We start from the raw sequence: 25,351 nt of genomic DNA on the forward strand, positions 1-25,351 counted from the left end.
ATATTGTCTCATTTTAAGTGATCGACTCGACCAAAGCCAATGAGAACCAAAAGGAATAAGAAAACAAATACCAGATGAGAGCATTCCAAATAAGTAAGTTGAAGTACCTTAACACTAAGAAGATACTATTTTGAGTTCACTAAGTAGTCCCATTCTTGTGCTGTTGTACCTTGCTCTTGCAAAAACCTTTTGTGAGTGTATATACAAGCTACAATAAACCATATAGTGAATATGAAGTCAAGTTGCTACGGCAAGACACTAATATCTTGACAACAATAGTTAGGCCAAAGAGACCAGAGAGACCTACGATTGTGATCAAGTGAAACCTACACTCCAAAACTTAGGTTAATATTCCGATTTCAACGCAAAAATTCCCTTTGGTTGACACCACGATAAAGTGATCTCAAGTTCGATACTATTGCTCAAGGTGGTCCACATCTGACAAACAAGTCGTTGCATCCGATCTATCTAGTCACATACGGATATCCGAAGTAGTACATTAGGCATCCAAAATTTTCATCGATGACTGACCAATTGTTTTTTGGAAAAGGGTTTTTTGGGCACAATTGCCATATGGCCCAAGGCCCAACGTTCACAGGTGTGAGGCCATAGTTCATGTGTTGCAAAGAGCCATTTGGACCTTTCAACTTTTGGCACCTTAAGCTCTTCTCTAGAGACTCCTTATTTCATCATGTGTCCTACTAGCTTTGGCACAAACCTTTCGTACCTTACTAACATCGTATTGTACCAGCAACAGACACTCATACATGTCAACATTGCTATTGTTCAATATATTGTTTCTCTATAATAATCTTACATGGTACTAATCGTTGAGGACAAGTCGGCAAACAATGTGTGTTCACAATTTCAATCCCTTCATTAAAGAAAGCATGTAAGAAAATTGTGTAAACATGTATTGTGTAATATACTATACATGTATTTGTTTAAAAACCTCCGCACATTTATATCACATACATCAAGATACATAAGACAATACAAGTCTTCTTTGTATTTACAGGGAGGGATTTTCCGAACAAAATATTTCAAAAGATTCCAAGAGAAACAGTCGTTCAAGGAAGCTTTTGCTCATCCTACACTACAAAAGGTCGAATTGGCACCTGCATAAAAAACACACGGTTAGAACCGACCTTGTTGATACATATTGCAGACATTTCCTTGTCATACCTATAGAACTTGCAAAAGGCCAACCCCTAAGACAGTGAAACAATGACACCAAGCTCAATATTTCTTGATATATAATGTGATCTAGATACACAATTTTGTATACATTTCAAGCTACTCTATGGACTAGGTAAAACATGTAGTCATTAACTAAAAAATGTTTTTTATATCACCTCAACTATCTCGTTAAAGAAAATTCATATCAAGAAATTTGATGTGTAAAATAAATATCAAGTTTGAGGTGTGCATTTGTATGTGTTCTCTCACACACATGCGAGCATATGTTTTTGTAGATTCCTTTCCTTTTCCTTACAAGAAATTTGGATGTGTAATTCTATCGTAGTTTATTGTTGTTCATTTAGAGCCCACCTTATGAGAGCAAAAACAAACCAGCCCAAAAGTTACATATATTTGTTATAACCACCTTTTCAACAATGTACAAATTGGTCAATTCTAACCGGAGAGAATTATTAATACTCCAAAATGCACTTACGTTAAGAGAGGGGGTGAGAGTTTTGTCAATAGGCACACAATGTAAATATAACACACATATAGGGGTGTTACTAATAGCCTATTGTACCACCTTTTCAACAATGTACAAATTGGTCAATTCTAACCGGAGAGAATTATTAATACTCCAAAATGCACTTACGTTAAGAGAGGGGGTGAGAGTTTTGTCAATAGGCACACAATGTAAATATAACACACATATAGGGGTGTTACTAATAGCCTATTGAACATGTAGTATAGGGAGCTTTTGATGAGCCACCACCCAGAGCCACCTTGTTAGCAATATATAAATAAATCAATTAATTCATGCATTCACTTTTACTTGCCTAACGACTAATCCAAAAACCCATCCTTTATCATCCCAATGTATGTTATTCATCATCAATATTATTACCAGCTTGTATAAATTGATCGATTACATCATAGATTAAGATTTACTTAACTAGTGCCTAATTCCATTCATCATGAAACCCTCAACCCATCAATGTAAGGTAAACCATTTCACAAATTTCCACTAACCTTCTGCAAGCAAGAGCCTAAGTCATTGTGTACGTTCTTTGAGCGCAAAATATCAATACCACAAATCCTTGCTCTATGCATTATAGCTAAGCCTATTGTAGGAATAATAGACCAAGCCTCTTGCAAGTACATTACAACTATCACCGTGTCCACTCCAATTTAACGGGGACAAACTTGCCACAACTTGAACGGCGAAAAGCGGTTAATAATAGTCCCATCTAGGGGTCTGTGAACGCCACAAAATTACAAAAAATTTCCCCAAGCTTCTTGGTCTTGTCCTAAGGCTGTCTCCGTTATCTTTCTCAAACTTTGCTGGTTAAAATCCAAGGATGATGAAAATTGTAACCTAGCATTTAAGGTAAGTTAAACCGCCTGCATTCCTTCTTATCAAGAACTTACTATTTGTCAGAAATTGTTTCTCTTTCCAATCCAGTTGAGATCACAGTATCAAAAAGACATCAATAGATGAACAAATGAATGTTAAAAACTATATAAGAGAACCACTTCATCTAGATAGTAATTACAACAATTAGTATCGAGCGTGACACCATTTCCAAATACAAAGTCAACAATTTTATGGGCAAATCAATCCAATTAACCTAGATAAATAACAGGCCAATCCACCTCAATAAGGATTGGTAAGCCTACTCAGGAGGGATTCCATCCACACATACACATTAGTGTGCATAGTTTACCACAATATAATTTTTGTAACAGGATTAAGGCATATTGCTGTATTCCAAGTGAAACAAAAAAGACTATCTTGAGCAGAGTATGATCAAAATACCTCTAATGAAGATGAACATACCATTAACCAATTAAGAGTGCTGAGAGTCAAAGTCAGATTAATCTCGCAATTTAGACCAATTTTTATAGCCCACTTGACAACCTCATTGATTCCCAAATGAAGCGGTATTTCACCTCCCAAAAATATGCTAACTTAGAGATCTTAGTAAGCCATACTCTCTCTCTCTCTCTCTCTCTCTCTCTCTCTCTCTCTCTCTCTCTCTCTCTCTCTCTCTCTCTCTCTCTCTCTCTCTCTCTCTCTCTCTCTCTCTCTCTCTCATATAACAGGTCTTGAGTTCAACTCTCCTCATCGGATAGATCTTTAAGGTCACTTGGGATAGTTTCCTACGACGTTAAAATACTCTTGTTTGTGTGTGTGTGTGTGTGTGTGTGTGTGTGTGTGTGTGTGTGTGTGTGTGTGTGTTTTCTCGAGAATCCCCTCTGCGTTTCGTGCTCCTCTGTCGCGTGGATCTCCTGCGCGCCACAGCAGTTCTCTGCGCCCTCGCCATAGAGAGAGAGAGAGAGAGAGAGAGAGAGAGAGAGAGAGAGAGAGATCCCCTCTGCGTTTCGTGCTACTGATGGGGTCTATGCGCGCGTGAGGGAGGACTGTTCGCTGCTTGCGTCAGTGGTTTACAGCAGCGTGTCAGAGTCGAAGTTTGCCACTTCCCAGCTGCTCTGCGTAACTGTCCCAGGCCTCCAGGTGATCCGCCCTTGCTGCCCTGGATCATCTTGCTGCCCTGAGCCTGCTCGCCCACTGTCAGCTCTGTGCGACCTGCTACAGCAATTGCGCCAAAAACCTGTAGCCAGTGACAGTATACAGTTTTCCAAGCAGTAACAGTATACAGCTTCCCAGTCAATATTCAGTCTAAACCCTAAACCCTAAACAGTCCGTCATAGTATACAGTTTTCCATGCATTTATTTTGCGAGATGTATGTCATCTGTGGGCATTGTAAATAGATACAACATATCAAAATACAAAAGAAGTCTTTTGTTTTGGTTTTCGCTCGTGGTTTGCTTGTTGTATGTCAAAAATCCACTGTGATTTCAAGCATCATAAAGCCATGGACAATGTTTTGAGGGCATTGTAAATAGATACAACATATCAAAATACAAAAGAAGTCTTTTGTTTTGGTTTTCGCTCGTGGTTTGCTTGTTGTATGTCAAAAATCCACTGTGATTTCAAGCATCATAAAGCCATGGACAATGTCTAAAAGAGTGCTTCTGAAATCAAAAGTTGTTTGTATGAAGACTTTGAAGAGGCCCGGAAAGCATGGAATGGTCAGGCACTTGCCCTTGAGGTGCGAATTCAGTACAGGACCTTATGGATCCGGTCGTGCAATATGCCATGAATGCGGTCATCTTGTTTTTCCCGAGCAAAATTCCCATTGCGCAAGATGTCAGACAATGGGTTGATTTCCTTCTGAAACGCAACGCTGTCCGAGGCGTTTATTTTGGTGCTCGGGGTTACTATGAGGTTTTACTGGCAGACACTAAAGCTAGAAACCTTTTGCTGGAGATGTCTCCCCTCTTTTTTGGCACGCACATGACTCATGTTCTACCGTGGGCACTTACGAAGGCCTATCAAAGCCTTATTCGTCACAAATGTCCTGTGTGGATGGAAATTGTTGATTTCCCTCACATGTGGAGGCATTTTCTTCCGTTGCTAGCTGCTCAGCTTGGCAAGGTAATTTGCCCTCCGAAATTGAATGCGAATACCAATAGGTTTTGTCTTCTTTGGGATACGGACAAGCATACCCCGGATGGAATTATGGTGGATTCAGGGGATCCATGGGTTGGCAAGCGTCCTTTTAAACTCAAATGGGGCGAATTTGCAAACTCCTGTTTCCGATGTGGTATATTTGGTCACATGCAATCTGAATGTCCTGAACCAGTTCTGTAGGCCCCTCTTTCAGCTGTTCCTGCTCTTGCCCCTGTCCCTATAGGCAGATCTGTTGGTGAAGCTAAATTGAATGGAGTTTCTACTATGAAGGTGATTCCCAATGTAGACGAAGGGAGAAAAAAATATCCAAAGTCTGCTAATGTTGGGAATGTAAATGCAGGGAAAGGCAAAAATGTTGCGTCGGGTGATGTTAGCTCATGGGCGGTGCCTAAAAAGACAGTGAAATTCGTAGTCCAACTTCCTCCCGTTATTATGTTCCTCTAGTTAACGCAAACAAGAATGTATCTCTTAAGCAGCTTCCCTGCAATGACAATCGCACGTTGATTGATGCCTGGGAAAAAGCAATGCATTCTTATAAGGATGTACTTTTATGTGAGGCTTCCACCTCTCAGGTAAAATCCTATGGACAAGTCTCCTGCTTTCACTCAGTGGATGGGTTCTGGCATGAATGTGTTGGATGAAGATGTCCATATGGGCATCTCGACTTGATCCATGTGTTTCTTGCCGTTGTACATAAGATTTCTAATGCAGAGTCCCATTAAATGCATTACATACAATGTGCGTGGGTTATGTGACCTTGACAAATGGCGATTGAACTGGCACTATGTACATAGATGTAGGGCAGACATAGTTGTTTTGCAAGAACACAACCAGCATGACTTTACTAGTCAGTGTTCTTATTTTTGTTGGTTATTGGATTGCATATGTTGGTTTGCAAGACTATTCACGTTTATTGATGCTTGTTCGGCAAAGCATCAGCCAGCTCTCTTGTACAATGATCCGCAGGGCAGCTGGATGGTGGTTCAATGCCTGTTGAACGGTCAGGTTTATGAGTTTGGAGGTGTTTATGCGCATACACCATCTGGGTATGGCGAGACATCTCTTCTCGTTTATGAACTTCAAATGCATTCGTTTGCGGTGATTTTAATAATACCCCTGTGATGGGTCATAGTACCACAGGTAATTCACACATGTTGTCTGCGGAAAGACTAGAATGGGATAATCTGTTTGCTACTACTCCATTGATTGATTTATGGCGGCATTTGCACCCAAATGCTTTTGGATTTACTTTTCAGCATGTTGCTCACTCTTCTTATCCAGCACGGTTGGATTGATGGTATTTGCTTAATCTGCAACAATATGAGGATTTTGTATGTGAGGTAAGCATCGATTACACCTTGAAGTTATCGGATCATTACCCTGTTTTGTTGAATGTGAATTTTGGGCAGTCTCTTTGTGATCGATCTCTTTCTAGAAAACGTTTGCTACATATTGACAATGCTTATCTCACTCATGTGGCTTTTCGTGACATGATTTCTGATATTATTCCTCCGCTTCTTGCTCACATACATTTTGATCTTGATGCTGCCTGGTGTCGCTTTGTTATGAGGGTGCAAAGTATCATTTATGACTATGGCACGCATTACATGCGGTGCACGCTGTAACAGACTTGGACACTCCAAGTCAAGAATCAACCGCGACAGCACCAAATAACCACTTCAAAACAATTCACAGATCACAATAGATTTGCACTGGCCCGGCGGAGTTCCGTGCCTAGAGATATTGGTCCCAAAGACTTGCGCCCCTTTCGGTATTTCTTTTTGTATAATCAATCATCAAAGTACAAGAGAGCGGTTAGGGTTTCACTCTCAGACTCTGCGTCCAGATGCTCTGAGAGTTGAGGCCCTCACCACTAATTTAAAGGTTACAAGGGATGCCCAAAAGCAGAGCCTCAAAAGCTTGAAAGCAAAAGCAGATTCTCTCTCTCTCTCTCAATGAGGGTTAGTAAAAAGCAAGTTCTCTTTTTCTCTTTCTTTCTCCCAAATCAAAGCGAAAAGCTGAGATTTGCGTCGCTCAAAATTTCTCCACAAATAAATAAAAATAAAAATAATTAATAATAATAATATTTCGTCTTCGCGATTTCTGGAAATTAGGGTTTCTGGCAGAAATTAGGGTTTGCAAGAATTTTAGGGTTTCTGGCAAAAATTAGGGTTTCTGCAGTCCGCCACGTCATCACTTTGTGACACGCGGGGGGATGTTAAGGATGCGAAGCAAGCTTGTCAACAATTGCAAGAGTTGGCTGATTTGCGGCCTTTGTCTGACTCTGAGTGTAACAAACTGCTGACGTGTCAAAGCCTAAAGAATGGAGCCAACTTACAGATGCCGACCGAGGGGCCTAAACCCTAAGAAGCAGTAGAAGAAGTGTCACAGAGTGAGGACGTGGTAACCCTAATTGCTGAAACCCTAATTTTGGAAACCCTAACCCTAAAACCTGCAAACCCTAATTTCTACCAGAAACCCTAACTGCTGAACCCTAATTCTGGAAACCCTAACCCTAAAACCTGCAAACCCTAATTCTAGAAACCCTAAGAAGAGCAAGCAACAGAAGAAGAAGTCCTACCAACTTATGGGGATCCCGTCCGATGGGGTCCCAAGTGGCATAAAGGCAACACGCTCAAAAGACTTTGCACATCAAAATATGATGATGTGGCACTTGTATGGACGTCCCGGAATTCGCGGCGGATTTTTAGGGAAATCCCGAAATTTTAGGAAAGTGATTTTTTCGGGTCAGCTTTTCATATTTGATGCTTTTAGGCTTTGGGCCTTTAAATATGAGCCTTGGGGGCCCTCTCTGGCACTCTTCAGCGCGCAGATTGCAGAGGAGGTGCTCCTCGGCTGTTGTACTTTGCGAATCAGCAATAATATAAAGAAATACCGAAAGGGGCACCAAGGTTTGGGGCCAATACTCTCTGGGGTGGAATTTCGCCACTCCGTGTCGCGTGTCGTCTCTCTCTCTCTCTCTCTCTCTCTCTCTCTCTCTCTCTCTCTCTCTCTCTCTCTCTCTCTCTCTCTCTCTCTCTCTCTCTCTCAGTTCAGTTGTTATTGAAGTGCTAAAAGTCTGTTCAGTCTGTTCTTTTCTATTGGCACGTGGTGCCCGCATTTGTGACAGTGGTATCAGAGCATCAGGCGTGTGCTTTTCTGAAAGCATACCGGTCCTACAAAAGAGCAGACAGAGCTATTGGAATTGAATTATATTTGAGGTATCAGCCACTCCAACCCTTACTTCATCGCGCATCGGGCGCGCTCCCGTCTTCACCGCTCATGTCTTACATGGCATAAGCCATGCAAGAGAAGGATCCACATTTGTTTCAAGTCACTGTTTTTCTCAGAAGCAGCGCCATGCAGATGTTGATGTCTATAGCTACCAAGCAGCATACTCCAAGTACTTGGCAAGCTTTCAAGAAAATTTTTGCCCGAAGTTATATGGTTTCTGACATCTTCCTTCGGAGTGCAACTTCTGGCAGGGTGGGGTATCCTGAAATGCTTGCCATGGAAACCCTAGCAGATTATAAATTGAAATTTCTCGACATCTCTCAGTAGATGTCTCTTCACGAGCAGATGACCTTGGAGGTTCAGTGTGATTGCTATCTCTTGGGACTACCATCGCCGCCAAAGAAACACTGTCTGTCCAAGAGCTGATAGACCATGTTGTGCTCGGCTACGACCTCATGGAAGGAACCTAACCCTAATTTTTGGTGCAGGTTTCAAGATGGAAAGTCAGTCGACTTTTCGAGCTCGATTGATGTCGAGATTGTTTTTTAAGTTTAAGTTCTGTTTGATCTTGTTTGGTGATCCTGTTTGGAATTTGTTTGAAATGAATGATATCTATTTTGAACCTGTTTTGGTGCCGATTTGAATTGTTTGACTCTGGTTTGATACTGGTTTCAATGATTGGTGATTTTACTCCTGGGTGGAGAAGTGAGAAATACTGTTTTGGTATTGTTTGAACCTCGGAACGACGCAGGCCGATGCATGGGGACCGTTTCGTTGTATGTTTGAAAACCTCTGAACGACGCAGGCCGATGCCTGGGGAGTGTTTGGTTGTATGCTTGTAAAATAATTGTTGTTGTGACTCCCGGCCCGGACCTGGATGGTTATGCGGGAGGAGTATTAAGAAGTCTGAGCAGTGGTTACTCTCAGCACCTCCAAACGACGCAGGCTGCGGTCTGGGGGGCGTTTGGTTGTAAAAGGCCTCTATATCTCCCGGCCCGGACCTTTTTAGGTTATGCGGGAGGAGTGATGAGGGAGTCGTTGAATATCTCCCGGCCCGGACCTTGTTAGGTTATGCGGGAGGAGTGTTCATCGGCGGCTTTATGTTTCTATGTCTTGTAACATGCATATGTGAGCATTTGTGTTGCATTGTGATGTGCCAACCACTGAATATTCCTAATTGGATGAGATTGCCTGGGTATGTAATTTTAGTGCATCAAGACACCCGAGGAAGATCAGTACGGTCTGGGTGTGATGGCTAATTTTACTACGCCGGAATATCAAGAGTTCCGATCTGGACGAAAGGAGAAGCTAACTCCTTGATCAAAACAGCCGATAGGAGCAGCTAACTCCTTGATCAAAAGAGCAGAAAGGAGAAGCTAACTCCTTAATAAAAAGAGCAAATTGATTGTCCCTCGGAATGTCACTCGGAAATTTTTGAGCTAACTTGAGTTGTTTTGCAGATATGCTGTAATCGCGGACGATTACTCTCTTTCAAGAAGGGAAGATGTAACAAACTGCTGACGTGTCAAAGCCTAAAGAATGGAGAGAACTTACAGATGCCGGCCGAGGGGCCTAAACCCTAAGAAGCAGTAGAAGAAGTGTCACAGAGTGAGGACGTGGTAACCCTAATTGCTGAAACCCTAATTCTGGAAACCCTAACCCTAAAACCTGCAAACCCTAATTTCTACCAGAAACCCTAACTGCTGAACCCTAATTCTGGAAACCCTAGCCCTAAAACCTGCAAACCCTAATTCTAGAAACCCTAAGAAGAGCAAGCAACAGAAGAAGAAGTCCTACCAACTTATGGGGATCCCGTCCGATGGGGTCCCAAGTGGCATAAAGGCAACACGCTCAAAAGACTTTGCACATCAAAATATGATGATGTGGCACCTGTACGGACGTCCCGGAATTCGCGGCGGATTTTTAGGGTAATCCCGAAATTTTAGGAAAGTGATTTTTTGGGGTCAGCTTTTCATATTTGATGCTTTTAGGCTTTGGGCCTTTAAATATGAGCCTTGGGGGCCCTCTCTGGCACTCTTCAGCGCGCAGATTGCAGAGGAGGTGCTCCCCGGCTGTTGTACTTTGCGAATCAGCAGTAATATAAAGAAATACCGAAAGGGGCGCCAAGGTTTGGGGCCAATACTCTCTGGGGTGGAATTTCGCCACTCCGTGTCGCGTGTCGTCTCTCTCTCTCTCTCTCTCTCTCTCTCTCTCTCTCTCTCTCTCTCTCTCTCTCTCTCTCTCTCTCTCTCTCAGTTCAGTTGTTATTGAACAGTTGTTATTGAAGTGCTAAAAGTCTGTTCAGTCTGTTCTTTTCTATTGGCACGTGGTGCCCGCATTTGTGACACTGAGATGTCGGAGTTGTGCGAAGCTTATGTGTGTATTCAGCATAATGACAAGCGTAAACTTGCTAAATGGCAAACGCGTGTCCGTCAATAGGCTTTCATGGATAAAGGCTGTGCTTCCAAGCAGATTTTTAAGCATTTGCGTCATACGAGGGTCTCGCAAGCAATCAAGCGAGTTATGCTTTCCCCAGGTATTTGGACTTCTTCAAAGCAAGAACTTGCTGATGCCATGGTTTTGCATTATCGACACGTGTTTGCTGCTCCTTCTCAGGCATCCTCGGTTGCTTGCCATGCGCATCAATTGATGCTTTCCTTTGTACATCCAATCATATCCCCACAGGATGCATGTTGCCTTGAGGACCCGTTCACTGCCTCGGAATTGCATAGTGCGTTGCTTGCTTTGGGCCGTTGGCGGTCTCTTGTTTGGGATGGGCTTACTGTGGAATTCTTCCTCTCCTTTTGGGAGGATCTTGAACTTCCATTGCTTTTCATGATAAATGCAGCGTGGTAGAAATAGGATTTGCCACTCTCTTGGAAAGAAGGTTTACTTAAATTGCTGCCTAAGCAAGCGCTTTGCGAGCGATTCTCTCATTGGCGCCCGATTACTTTGATGCCGGTAATTTACAAGATATTGGCTAAGATGCAGGTGCACCGTATTAAGGACCATCTTTTTGTAGGACTCCATGAGGCTCAATATGGTTTCACTCCACGCCGCCAGATTATGGACAATTTGGCTAATGTTATGATTGGAATGGAGTATGCTAAGTACACTCATCACAATGTGTTGGTCATGCAAGTTGATATTGAATAGGCCTTTGACATTCTACAGTGGGATTTCATTGCTGCCACGATGAGGTGCCTAGGGTTTGGTCCTAAATTCGCCAATGTGGTTTATTTCTTGTATGCATGTAGCACGTCTTCAGGGATCTTGGAAGGTGAATTAATCAAATCTTGGCCTCTTGGTTGTTCGGTCAGGCAGGCTTGTCCCCTTAGTGCTCTGTTGTATGCTATAGCCACCCACCCGCTGTTGATTTATCTCGATCACTTGACCTCTGTTGAGCGTCTTCATGGTTTGCGGTTACCTTCGAGTCGTACCTTTGTTGGCCACGCTTACGCACATGATTCGTTGTTTATGCCTCGTAATCAAAAGACTGATGTCGAAGTTATTGTGGAAGCATTGGAACTTTTTGGCATTGTGGCTGGCCTTAAAGTCAACTTTTGTAGATCGAAGCTTCTACCTCTTTGTTCTTGCGATTGGCACAGTCTATTGTGGCCAAGTGAGATTGTTTCTCCAAACGTGATTACTAGGCATTTGGGTTATCCAATTGGATGGAATGTCACTCATTCTCAGAAAGTGGATTGGGTTATGCAACGCTTGAATGTCAAATTGCACTACTGGAAGTTATCCACTTGGCCATTGCATGTTCGTCTGCGAATTGTTCAGAGTATCCTGCTGGCATATCCTGTTGGCATATGTTCAGTTCTTTTTGCCACCACTGATGCATTGGCCTTGTCGTTGTTTTGATTCTTTTATGTCGGACGTTATGTCCCATTTGTGGCAGACCCATGCTCAGAAAAAAGGCTTGCGCGTGATGTCTATGGAGAAGCTTTGCACTCCTAAACGCCTGGGTGGCCTTGACATCTTGGATTTGCGCAGGCATGTTCTTGCTCGAAAACCTATGTTGTTGCCTACACTTGCGCAACAAATTCAGCCTCCTTGGACTCTTATGTTGCACACCTTGGTCAGCATGTTGTTACTTCCTCTTTTGGCCATTGGCAACCATCTATTTAGGACGTGGTTTCGGCAAGATGGAAGGGTACATTCCTGGATGTCCTCTTGCTTCCACTTTAGTGTCTGCTTAGAAAGAGGTTACGATTCATCTTTCATGGAATCCTCGGTAGGAAGGTGATTCGATTCGTTTGGAGAGTCTCCATTGGAGCCGAGCATTTTCTCTTACTTTGGTCGACCGCTCCCCTCTCTCTGGCCGTGGTATTCGTGTGGTTGAGGATGTAGTCGATGAGGCTGGATATACTTTTGAGTTTCCATTCGCCGCTCGCCATTTTGGATTGGGCATGCATTCCCGTCGGTTTTGGAGAGAACCTCAAAGTATGTTGCTTGACTTTTTGCCAGTTTCGCCTTTACCTAATGGTGATCGCATGTCTGATTGGGATCTTTCGGAAACGCCTTTTCGACATATTTCTGCGGGTCGAAATTTATGCTCTTCTTCTACCACAATCATGGCTTGTTGATCATTGCAATGCCCTTTGGCACATGCACAAATCTGATCTCTGGTGGAGGAAGCTTCTCTCTGCCTTGTGGGAAAGCCATTTGCCTTTGAAGGAGTGACTCTTTCTTTGGCGTTGTTTGCTTGGAGTGCTTCCTATTGGAACTTTTCTTAGGGCCTGTCATATTCGCCCCTCCTCTTGCGTCCGTTGCTCCAATGCAGAAGAGGATATTTGCCACTTGTTGTGGGATTGCTGCATTACTAGAGACTTCCTTCGCCGTGTATCGGCATGTATGCCGCTCTGCTTTCCTGGGGTTGTTTTTCACAAAAGGTTCTAGGTATTTGGCATTTTCTCGTCGACACTACAGCGTTTTGCAGTCTTCTTTATGTGGGTCAGATACTGAGCTTATTGGACCTTGTGGAGTCAACATAATGCTTACATGTTTCATCGTACTCATGCAGACCCGTTCCCACTCTTCAAGCTTTCCCTTAGGCAATCGTTATGGTTTGCTTTGGAAGTTAATGATATCACTGCAGGGATACCTCTGCTTTCCTATGAATGTTTCTAGCTACTCTGTACAGCTGAGTAGTTTTGTGTCCTCCCCTTGTACATTACGCTTTCGGAGGGTTTTCCTCGCTTTGAGGTTTCCCACTAGTAAATTAATCAAATAGATTTACAAAAAAAAAATGTGTGTGTGTGTGAGTGAGAGAGAGAGAGAGAGCATAGTGTGGAGTCGCAAGAATCTCCTATGCGTTGAATTTCTGCTCTGTCCCTAGATTCTCCTGAGCGGTGCTGCAGCTCGCTGCGCCAACGTGTGTGTGTGTGTGTGTGTGTGTGTGTGTGTGTGTGTGTGTGTGTGTGTGTGTGTGTGTGTGTGTGTGTGTGTGTGTGTGTGTGTGTGTGTGTGTGTGTGTGTAAGAGATACCTGCGAGAACCTTAGCTTCTGGGCGTCCCTAAGACTTGCGTAGACTGCTCGTCTAGAGCCCTTTGCGACCTGTTGCAGCGGTTTGCACTCAGCACAGCAGTCTGCCCTTGCGTAGCATAACCCTGTTGTCTTGTGCTTGCTCGCCCCCTGTCAGCCTCTGTGCGACCTGCTGCATCCTCAACGCCATGTGATCTACAGTCAGTATAGCTCGTAACAGTTACAATTTTACAGGCTCTACAGTTTGCACTTGAACAGGATTTTTTAATCTTGCAAGATGTATGTCTTCTGTGGCAGATGTATATATCTTTGCGGCCTCTGTGAATAGATAAAAAACAAAAATACAAACAAAGTCTCTTGTTTTGGTTTCGTACGTGGTCCAGTTGCTGTATGTCAGAGTTCCAGTGTGTTTTTAAGCGTCGTAAAGCCATGGATAATGTTTCGGAGAGTGCTGAAATCAAAAGTTGTTTGTATGAAGGCTTCGAAGAAGCCCGAAAAGCATGGAATGGCCACGCACCTGCCCTTGAGGTGCAAATTCCAATACAGGACCTTATGGATCCGGTAGCACAATACGCCATGAATGCGGTCATCTTGTTTTTCCCGAGCAAAATGCCTATTGCGCAGGATGTCGAACAATGGGTTGATTTCCTTCTTAAACACCAGGCTGTCCGAGGCATTTATTTTGGTGCTCGGGGTTTCTATGAGGTTTTACTCACAGAAACTGAAGCTAAAAACCTTTTGCTGGAGATGTCTCCGCTCTTTTTTGACACCTAGATGACTCATGTTCTACTGTGGGCACTTACGAAGGACTATCAAAGTCTTATTCGTCACAAATGTCCTGTGTGGGTGGAAATTGTTGATTTCCCTCTCACGTGGAGGCATTTTCTTCCGTTGTTGGCTGCTCACCTTGGCAAAGGTAATTTGCCCTCCGAAATTGGATGCGAACACCAATAGGTTTTGCATTCTTTGCGATACGGACAAGCATACCTTGGATGGAATTATGGTGGATTCAGGGGATCCATGGGTTGACAAGCGTCCATTTAAACTCAAATGGGGCAAATTTGCAAACTCCTGTTTCCGATGTGGTAGATTTGGTCACATGCAATCTGAATGTCCTGAACCAGTGCTACAACCTCGTCTCTCGGCTATTCCTGCTTCTGCCCCTGCCTCTATAGGCAAATTTGTTGATGAAGCTAAATTGAATGGAGTTTCTGATTTTCAATGTAGACAAAGGGAAAAACAAAATCCACAGTTTGCTAATGTTGAGAATGTAAATGCAGGAAAGGTAAGAATGTTGGGACAGGTGATGTTAGTTCATGGGCATTACATACAATGCGCGTGGGTTATGTAACCTTGACAAATGGCGATTGACCTGGCACTATGTACATACATGTAGGGCAGATATAGTTGTTTTGCAAGAACACAGACAGCATGACTTTGCTGGTCAGTGTTCTTATTTTGCGGGTTATTGGATTGCATATGCTAGTTTGCAAGACTATTCAGGTTTATTGATGTTGGTTCGGCATGAGCTTCAGCTAGCTCTCTTGTACAATGATCCGCGGGGCCGCTGGAGGGTGGTTCAATGCCTGCTGAACGGTCAGGTTTATGAGTTAAGAGGTGTTTATGCGCATACAGCATCTGGGTAAAGGGCTGCTCTATGGCGAGACATCTCTTTTCGTTTATGGACTTCAAATGCATTCCTTTGCGGATGATTTTAATAATACCCTTGCGATGGATGATAGTACCACAAGTATTTCACATGTTGTCTGCGAAAAGGCTAGAATGGGATAATCTGTTTGCTACTACCTCGATGATTGATTTATGGTGGCATTTGCACTCAAATGCCTCTTGATTTACTTTTCGGCATATTGCTCACTCTTCTTATCGAGCGCGGTTGGATTGATGGTATTTGCTTAATCTGCAACAATATGAGGATTTTGTATGTGAGGTCAGCATCGATTACACCTTATAGTTATCTGATCATTACCCTGTTTTGTTGAATGTGAGTTTTGGGCAGTCTCGTTGTGATCGGCCTCTTTCTAGGAAACGTCTGCTACATATTAACAATGCTTATCTCACTATGCGGCTTTTCGTGACAGGATTTCTGATATTATTCCCCCACTTCTTGCTCACATGCATTTTGATCTTGATGCTGCCTGGTATCGCTTTGTTATGAGGGTGCAAAGTGTCATTTATGACTATGGCACGCATTACATGCAGTGCACTCGGGGGGATGTTAAGGATGCGAAGCAAATTTGTCAACGGTTGTAAGTGTTGGCTGATTTGCGGCCTTTGTCTGACTCTGAGATGTCGGAGTTGTGGGAAGCTTGTGTGTGTACTCAGCATAATGACAAGAGTAAACTTGCTAAATGGCAGACGCGTGCCCGTCAACAGGCTTTCATGGATAAAGGCTGTGCTTTGAAGCAATTTTTCAAACATTTGCATCATACGCGGGTCTTGCAAGCAATCAAGCGGGTTATGCTTTCCCCAGGTGTTTGGACTTCTTCAAAGCAAGAACTTGTTGATGCCATGGCTTTCCATTATCGACAAGTGTTTGTTGCTACTTCTTAGGCATCCTCGGTTGCTTGCCATGCGCGTCAATTGATGCTTTCCTTTGTTCATCCGATCATATCCCCACAGGTTGCATGTTGCCTTGAAGACTCGTTCACTGCCTCGGAATTGCATAGTGCGTTGCTTGCTTTGGACTGTTGGCAGACTCCCACTTAGGATGGGCTTACTATGCAGTTCTTCCTCTCCTTTTGAAAGGCTCTTGAACTTCCATTGCTTTTCATGATAAATGCGGCATGGCAGAAACAGGATTTGCCACTCTCTTGGAAAGAAGGTTTACTTAAATTGCTGCCTAAGCAAGCGCTTAGCGAGCGATTCTCTCACTGGCGCCCGATTACTTTGATGCCAATGATTTACAAGATATTGGCTAAGATGTTGATACACCGCATTAAGGACAATCTTTTTGCAGGACTCCATCACGCTCAATATGGTTTCATTACACGTTGCCAGATTATGGACAATTTGGCTATGGAGTATGCTAAGTGCACTCATCAAAATGTGCTGGTTATGCAAGTTGATATTGAAAAGACCTTTGACACCGTACAGTGGGATTTCATTGTTGCCACGATGGGGTGCCTAGGGTTTGGTTCTAAATTCGCCAATGTGGTTTATTTCTTGTATGCATGTAGCACGTCTTCAGGGATCTTGGCAGGCGAATTAACAAAATCTTGGTCTCCTGGTTGTTCGGTCAGGCAAGGTTGCCCCCTTAGTGCTCTGTTGTATGCTATAGCCACTCACCCGCTGTTGATTTATCTCGATCACTTGACCTCTGTTGAGCGTCTTCATGGTTTGTGGTTACCTTCGGGTCGTACCTTTGTTGGCAAGGCTTACGCAAATGATTCATTGTTCATGCCTCGTAATCAAAAGGCTGATGTCTAAGTGATTATGGAAGGATTGGAACTTTTTGGCATTGCGGCTGGGCTCAAAGTCAACTTTTGTAAATCGAAGCTTCTGGCAACCATCTATTTAGGACGTGGTTTCGGCAAGATGGAAGGGTACATTCCTCGATGTCCTCTTGGTTCCACTTTAGTGTCTGCCTAGAAAGAGGTTATGATTCATCTTTCATGGAATCCTCGGCAGGAAGGTGATTCGATTCATTTGGAGAGTCTCCATTGGAGCCGAGCATTTTCTCTTACTGTGGTCGACCGCTTCCCTCGCCACGCTTACTTTCTCTCTGGTTGTGGCATTTGTTTGGTTGAGGATGTAGTCAATGAGGCTGGATACACTTTTGAGTTTCCCTTCGCCGCTCGTCGTTTTGGATTCGGCATGCATTACCGTCAGTATTGGAGAGAACTTCAAAGTATGTTGCATGACTTTTTGTCAATTTCACCTTTACTTGATGGTGATCACATGTCTGATTGGGATCTTCGAGAGACGCCTTTTCGAGATATTTCTGCGGGTCGAATTTTTGCTCTTCTTCTACCACAATCATGGCTTGCTGATCATTGCAATGCCCTTTGGCACATGCACAAAGCTGATCTCTGGTGGAGGAAGCTTCTCTCTGGAAAAGCCATTTGCCGTTGAAGGAGCGACTCTTTCTTTGGTGTTGTTTGCTTGGAGTGCTTCCTGTTGGCACTTTTCTTAGGGCGCATCATATTCGCCCCTGTTCTTGCGTCCGTTGCTCCGCTGCAGAAGAGGATATTTGCCACTTGTTGTGGGATTGCTGCATTACTAGAGACTTCCTTCGCCGTGTATCGGCCTGTATGCGGCTCTACTTTCCTGGGGCTGTTTCTCACAAAAGGTTTTGGGTATTTGGCATTTTCTTACCGACACTACAGCTTTTTGCGGTCTTCTTTATGTGGGTCAGATACTGGGCTTATTGGACCCTGTTGAGTCAGCGTAATGCTTACATGTTTCATCGTACTCATGCAGACCCGTTCCCACTCTTCAAGCTTTCCCTTAGACAATCATTACAGTTTGCTTTGGAAGTTGGTGATATCACTGCAGAGATACATCGGCTTTCCTATGAATGTTTCTAGCTACTCTGTACAGATGAGTAGTTCTGTGTTCTTCCCCATGCACATTACCCTTTGCGTGGGTTTTCCTCGCTTTGAGGTTTCCCACTAGTAAATTAATCAAATAGATTTACAAAAAAAATATGTGTGTGTGTGTGTTGTGTGTGTGTCTCCCTTCTTCATCCCATTGGTGGGGGAGATATCACTTCAATTACGAGAAGCATTATTTAAAGGTTTAAAAAGTTCCATTAGATTCATAATAACATATATATCACAGCAGTTTTTGAATTTGGAGAGGAACCAAAGGGGTCAAGCTGATCCAAATTTTATATGCAATAGCACTTCTTCTGTTAACTTTTCTACAAGACTTAACAATCAATAAATTGAATTGGATGTAAGACAACTGAGTAAAAGGAATAGTCTCTTACCTGATTACCATGTCATCCTCCATCAAAAAGCGATTGCATATAAAGTCCACGCCACAAGAGTTTGTATATGTGTTTTGATAGATGGTATATAAGTGGTTGATATGAAAATCATCCAAAGTGCTGCAAAACCCAATATGCATGAGCAAAAGCATTGACTAAAGCAAAATTTATTAACAAGACCATAGAAACTCATCTCAAAAAAGCCCTACCATTCCCAATCTCGCTGCACCAGTAAGTATATTAAAGTAGATATACATTCCTAAATCTCACTGACCAAATTACGAACCCAATGGGTTCCAACACATCTCTTTAAATTAATACTAATCTTATATCTTAGCCACTAACCTCACTCATGCCAAATTTTGGTGGATTGACGATAACTTTTGTATACAAATTAAAAACTCATGAAACTACTCAAAAATTACCTGACCTACTTTTGAGAAATATAGTGAAATTTTGTGCATTTTGACAAACTAATCCTCAAAGATGGCCATGGAAACATGCCTTTAGTCAGCTGATACAATGTATTGGGCAAATTTTCATGAAAGGGTTTTCCTTCAAGGCCTCTTATAGATGATTGACGATTTTTTTACAAAAGTCTCTTAAAACCACAAAAGTGGTGTTCTCTCTATAAGACTAGTGTTAAGAAATCAAGCTAAGAGGACATATAGTCTAGACCATTGTACGGTGTCTGAAAATTGGGTGTCCGCACCACAAGTTTTACGATCTTGGGGATTTGAACCGTCATTGCATCCCCTATGCCTTCCATCAAGTCTGCTCTACCAATGCATCAATAACTGGTAAGTCGTCCAAGGTCAGTCATACAACGTTTGAAATTAGTACCCTTTAGTTGGTGACCCCACTGAACGAAGAAAGACAGGGCCCATTCACTTAAAATACTGTATGAAAAACACATCTACCCCAGAGCCCCCCCCCCCCAAACAACCAAAAGGGTCTGGTGGAAATCTCCCGTGCCTACCGCATAATAATGTCATGGCAACCACATGGATAACAAGACATCTAAAGTAGAGGCATAGCCAGCAAAGATTTCAAAGACGTCCTCCTCCACTCGGGACTCTAAAATTCCCTGTAGTCGCTCAGCCACGGCCATCGTTGTGAGTGGAACCTCAGTCTGTACCTTCGAAGGGTGGTAGGCCTGGCTGAGCAACTGCAGGAGATTGCAAAGTCCTCAGTGCATGAGTAGGGCTTTGATCACTTATGCTTCTACTTCAGAGTTCCTTTATCCATGTTGCTGCCATGACATTTTTATGCAGTATGTCCGTGGAGATTTCCAGCACCCCATAGGCTTAAATGTGTTTCTCATACAATATTCGAAGAGACGCGGCCCTCTTTCTTAGTCCAAAGGGGTCACCAATTATAGTGTACCGATTTCAGAAGTTGCATGGCTGGCATTGGAGTTGCTTGGACAGGAGCGCGTGCGCCGCCAAGGTAGAGGACAATAAGTCTAGTTTCAAATTTTGTGGTGCGCAGCTTCCTTAACTCTGTGTGACTGAGCTTAACCAGTGGTACGATTTATAGACTATTAGGATGGACATCTGAAGATTAACAAAACAAAATCCCTGATTGCGAAATAAGAGTTCCTCTATGAAAAAGCTAAACCATACCTTTGAATCAACGTGCATATCTCGACCGCTATTTGAAAATTTCTTCTCTCCACTGGCTTCCTTTGAGCAATCAGAACAAAAGAAGTGCTCTAGCTTCCTCACTTGCTCTATAGGGAGATTTACACATGAAGGATGAAACCTGCAAAATGTACACAAAGTGAGTGCTTACTGCTTTACGAATTGCACAAAGTTCTACAAAATCTATAAGGACTTCTATTTTAAGCCTCCACCTTATAAAAGATTTAGTAATCAGTCAGCCAGCCTCATGAAGAGGTTTATAGATTTGGGAACCAAATGATGCAGGGGTTAGAACTGGTCCAGTCGTGCCTAGATCTGAAGAAATTGTATTCCTCAATCGAAAGCGAAACAGAAAGCTCTATCGACTTGGATTTTTCTTTGGTTCTATAATGGGCTATGTTTGACAAAATGCAGCAAGCAGTGAGACTAGTAGGCCTGCTTGATTTCCCACTAGTGCCAGTCACTAAATGCTAAAGGCTGGAGGAAAAAAGGTGGAAAGATACCAAAGAAAATAAAACATTGCAATCGTCAAAAGCTACTAACTTTACCTTGCTTTAACGGGGTTGTAGTACCACATCAATCCAAAGAAACTTAGAATATGTGTGCACAGACCAACGTACATATATATGAGTAGGAGTGGAGTACCACATCAACCAATAGGACAAGACTGAGCTTGGAATACGTACACGTACACTTGGAACACACACACTTCCACATATGTGTGTGTGTGTGCACGTGCACACACACGTGCACGAGCATGTATAGATTACTTATCCTGACAAGGAAGAAGGGTACTTTTCTAAGAGAGAAACCATTAGACAATAATCTTGACTTTAAGTGGGTAGGGGAAGGGAAAATGTTCTAACAAACGCAGAAGAAGTAGGGGGAAGAGAAAATATTCATATTAAATGTACCACTTTTAAGCCAGTATAGAGTATACGCAAAGGGGCATCAGATTACAAAGCTTAACAATTTCAGAATATATGATAGAATGACCGAGGCTATTGGAGGGAATACAGCTACCTACCTGCCATCATCATATAAACTAGAATTAGGGTTGAACATTGGAGGTCTCAACACTGCCTTCAGTTATTATTCCCTCTCAACTGTACTGGTGTCAAAGAGTAAAAGTTGCATCTATTGATCCAACAGGTTCTCTCAGAGATAATTGGAAGGGCCCTAGCCAATGCTCTCAACTGTACTGGTGTCAAAGAGAAAAAGTTGCATCTATTGATTCAACAGCTTCTCTCGGAAGTAATTGGAAGGGCCCTAGCCAATGCTCAGAGAGTGTCTTTGTCTAATTTTCCTAGCTACATTACCTCTACATAGCAGTGCCTGGAGTTTTCTTGAATATCCTGGGGCATCATTGTGGGGAGAGTTGTGGACCCTTGTGGTGAGTGCAGTTGTGATAGACTTGGACACTCCAAATCAAAGATCAACTACAACACATGTAAGGAAACCACAAAAAACTGAATAAACTTGAATATATGTGTGTGTGTGTGTGTGTGTGTGTGTGTGTGTGTGTGTGTGTGTAGAGAGAGAGAGAGAGAGAGAGAGAGAGAGAGAGAGTCGACACAGCACAAATGAGTTCCGAGCCAAGATGCACTAGCCCCAAAGACTAGTGCCCCTTCCGGTATTTCTTTATTATTACTTTGCAAGAGTCAATGTCCGAGGGTCCTCTCTCTCACAGTGCTCTCAACCAATCTGCTAAGAAGTGAGGCCCTCGCACACTTATAAAGGCCCTTGGCCTATCCCCAAAGCAGGTACATGAAAAAGCAACTGGACCAAAAACTGATGCCCCAAAAGCTGTAGCACAATTAGCGGAAATCTGTACAACGCTGCCACATCATCAGCCTTTCCCAATTTGTGGGTCCTGCTTTATTTTAGGGGTTTTGGGCACCTCGGCCAAGTTCTAATAAGTTAGTATAGGTTTTTAAACCTAACCCTCCTAGGCCACTCGGCCAGAATCTGCAAGTTGGTAAAAACTTCTTCTACTTCTACCATTAGGTTTTAGGTCTCTCAACCTGGTTCTGTCAATTAGCCCATGCCACATGCATGGCACATCATCAATTTGTGGCATACCCCCTCCCCCCTTGAAATAATTGTAATTGCCCACGATTACGCCTGCAAAACAGGCATAGGATAGAAACTAGTTCAGTAAACACTGAACATACTAGTCGACATATATCCAGCACTTGCACATTCACTGAACATTCACATCAAATAAATATCACTATCCCCATTGAGATCTTAGATGAGAATAATGATCATTGTAACTTGTTTAGTAATCACTTCCAGACCACGCTAATCTTTTCAAAAATGTCTTAATTTACTAAATTGCGTTAGTATCACATTCACATCCCCCCTCAGGTGACTAAGATAAAATGTTGCAGTCATTTAATCTTTCCGACACGTACTCAAACAATACACAAATGAAAGAGCACATGTAACATATTCATTTTAAAGAATTTCATTTCAAATGTACATCTTTACATAAAATCATTCAGGAAAATACAATCAGTATCCCTGAAATCTCAAAAGAAATCAATGACTTTACTCCGATCGAGGTAGCCTATGACAAGGAAGTGGAGTGACTCTCCTCTTGTAACCTTTGGAATAGTCGGTCCTAAACCAAAAGCCTCAAGGTAAAGCTCTAGTACCTGAGGAGTATCTACTAAGTCCTCCTCCATCCACTTGGCATCAAGAGCCGGATTTATTCCTAAACTTGACTAGTGACTTAATAGCGTCATGTCCACTTAGCTTTCACTTTCCTTGTGAGCGAGGACTTGTTCTGAAATGAGTATCTCTTCTGTCTCTTCCACTTTTGGTTGCTCGTCTGACTCTCTCAATAGACTTACATGAAATGCATTGTGAATCTTCAAAGTATATGGTACCTTTAGTCTTTTCCTATACTTTGAAGGGTCCATAGTATCTCATACTTAGCTTGGAAAAAGCCTCTCCTACCCTTCCCTTTTCATAAACATGCTTTTTCAAACTTGAGTAGCATCCAATCATTTTTTTTCAGCTGCATGTCACGTTGATGCTTGTCTGCTGCCTTCTTATGCCATGCTTGAGACTTCTCCAAAGCCTCCCGTACCTTCGCAGAAGCAGTGTCTAGATCTTGTATATACTAATCTGCTTCAAAAATCTTATCCTTGGTGCTTAGAATCGGTAAAATCTTTGTAACACCCTCAACAATCTCAAATGGCGCCTTCCTTGTAGACATGTGAATTGTGTTGTTGTAAGCAAACTCCACCAAGGGCAAAAACTTTCCCATTGAGTCTTCTGATTGGAGATATACGACTTCAACAAGTCTAAAACCATTGAGTTGGCTATCTCCGATTGCCCATCTATCAGTGGATGAAACAAGGACAAGAATTTAAGCCGTGTGCCTATATTCTCCCATATTGCTCTCCAGAGCAAATTCGTAAATTGGGCATCTCTATCCGACACGATAGATTTAGGCATACCATGTAATCTCAAAATCTGTGAAACAAACCACTTGGCCAAATGATCTGCTTTCACTATCTTCTTTACCGGGATAAAGTGAGCATGTTTGCTAAACCGGTCGCTAACTGTCCAAATGCCATCATGCCCACTCTCAGTCTTTGGAAGACCAAAGATCGAAGATAAAGTCCATTGCTATACTCTCCCAAGGTCGGTGACAAATAGGTAAAGGCTGTAGTAGACCTAGTGCCTTGTATCTGTCAAACTTGACCTTCTAACACAACAAACAGGTGCGTACAAACTCATCCACATCCTTTCTAAGCCGAGGCTAGTAGAAATACTTTTCGACACCCTTCAAGGTAACTCTCAATGCCCTATGCCCAGCAAACGGTAGATTATAGCACTTTGTCAGGACCATATTCCTCAACCCCTATGTGGCACACAGCATGGTCTTTAAATGTAACAAACTTGGGCACTCCAAGTCTAGATTCTATCGCGACATGAGAGAGAATCGCTTAAAATACTTCACAAGTTTAACATCACAGTTCAATTTGGTAGACACGGCCCGGCTTAGTTCCGTGCCCAGAGAGATTGGCCCCAAAGATTGGCGCCCCTTTTGGTATTTCTTTTATATTAACCTTTGAGCAAAGTACAACTCCCGCAAGGTCCTCCGCTCTCAGACTCTGCGTCCAGATGCCCTTAGAAGTGAGGCCCTTAGGGCTCTTTTATTCTTACAAGGGATGCCCAAAAGCAGAGCCCCAAAAGCAATTAAACTCAAAAGCAAACTGTCCCAAAAGCTTTTAACCTTAAAAGCAAAAGTTCCAAAAGCAACTAGTCCTCAAAAACTGGCAAAAAGCAGCCAACACAAATTACAAAATTCCATATAGTTGCCACGTCAGCATGTCAGTGCGAATTGCGAGCGTCCGTACAGTTGCCATGTCATCAACCAATCAGCGCAATTTCCGAGCAGTACTACCACGTCATCAATTTGTGACATACCCCCCTCTTGAAAAATTGTCATCGCCCTCGATTACGCCTGCAAAACAGACAGAGGCCATAAACTGTCTTAGTAGACACTGACTGTTAGTACCGACGTACTAGACATGACACATCTAGCACTTGTACAAAGACGACAGTCACATCACTGCACATGACATCACATGACAATCAATCACAGAAAGATCCATTCCAAATCTTAGACCATGACTGTCAGCAACGTATTTAGTAACCACATCTAGATGCATTATGGACCTCATTGATGTCGAGTTAACTAATCCCATATTGCGATCATGTCTATAGAGATTTTTTTATTTTGCTTTTCCAACTCGAGCATTGTGGTGTACAAGTAGTCATTCACCTCAAGCACTGTTGTGTGCGAGAATCGTTCGCCTCAAGCAATGTCGTGTGCGAGAATCTGTCGCCTCAAGCATTGTCGTGTACGAGAATCATTTCTGGGAATCCCAATTTATCACTAAGTTCATACTGAACAGAGTGGTCCAGTCATTCATTCCATTGAATCAGCCGTGATTCATGATTCTTTATCAGGTTCATTCGAGAGCTGTCACTGCTCCATCTCATTCTTAATTCTGCTCTTTTTCCAGAATTAGCAAATTCTTTCATAAAACATTAGTTGTATTCAAAATTTAAAATCATCTTCCAAAAAGTCTTGTTTCATAAATTCATAAAGCAAAATAATGCTAATTCAAAATTCTATTTTAGAATGAGTATTGCCTCGTCCTGCGGGACAGACTCACGGCCTTCCCAAGACCTAAAAGTATTATAAATATAGACAAAGTACTAAGTTTTCTACTTTACATTTCTAGGACTCAAAAGTCTTCTCATTTTCTACCTTTCATTTTTGCATT

At 42.6% G+C, this 25,351-nt stretch overlaps 1 protein-coding gene across 5 annotated transcripts in view; it reads right to left on the reverse strand.

Annotated features, from left to right (window-relative positions):
• Positions 1–856: 856 nt before the first annotated feature.
• Positions 857–25,351, reverse strand: part of LOC147451177 (chromatin remodeling protein EBS-like) — a 119,278-nt gene continuing 94,783 nt past the window's right edge. For 2 of the 5 annotated variants that reach the window (XM_086520136.1, XM_086520133.1), the window contains exons 4-6: positions 20,022–20,160; positions 18,397–18,516; positions 857–1,118 (exon numbers count right to left, since the gene is read on the reverse strand). In XM_086520136.1, the coding sequence (XP_086376262.1) occupies positions 18,505–18,516; positions 20,022–20,160 (151 nt within the window). In that variant the 3' untranslated portion in view covers positions 857–1,118; positions 18,397–18,504. Of the gene's footprint in view, positions 1,119–2,263; positions 2,558–3,173; positions 3,795–18,396; positions 18,517–20,021; positions 20,161–25,351 lie in introns of those variants that run through there. The other 3 variants (XM_086520134.1, XM_086520135.1, XM_086520137.1) reach the window with 3 other exon arrangements.

This window comes from Adiantum capillus-veneris, chromosome 9, assembly GCF_014529385.1.
Source record: "Adiantum capillus-veneris isolate H3 chromosome 9, ASM1452938v2, whole genome shotgun sequence".
NCBI lineage: Eukaryota > Viridiplantae > Streptophyta > Polypodiopsida > Polypodiales > Pteridaceae > Adiantum > Adiantum capillus-veneris.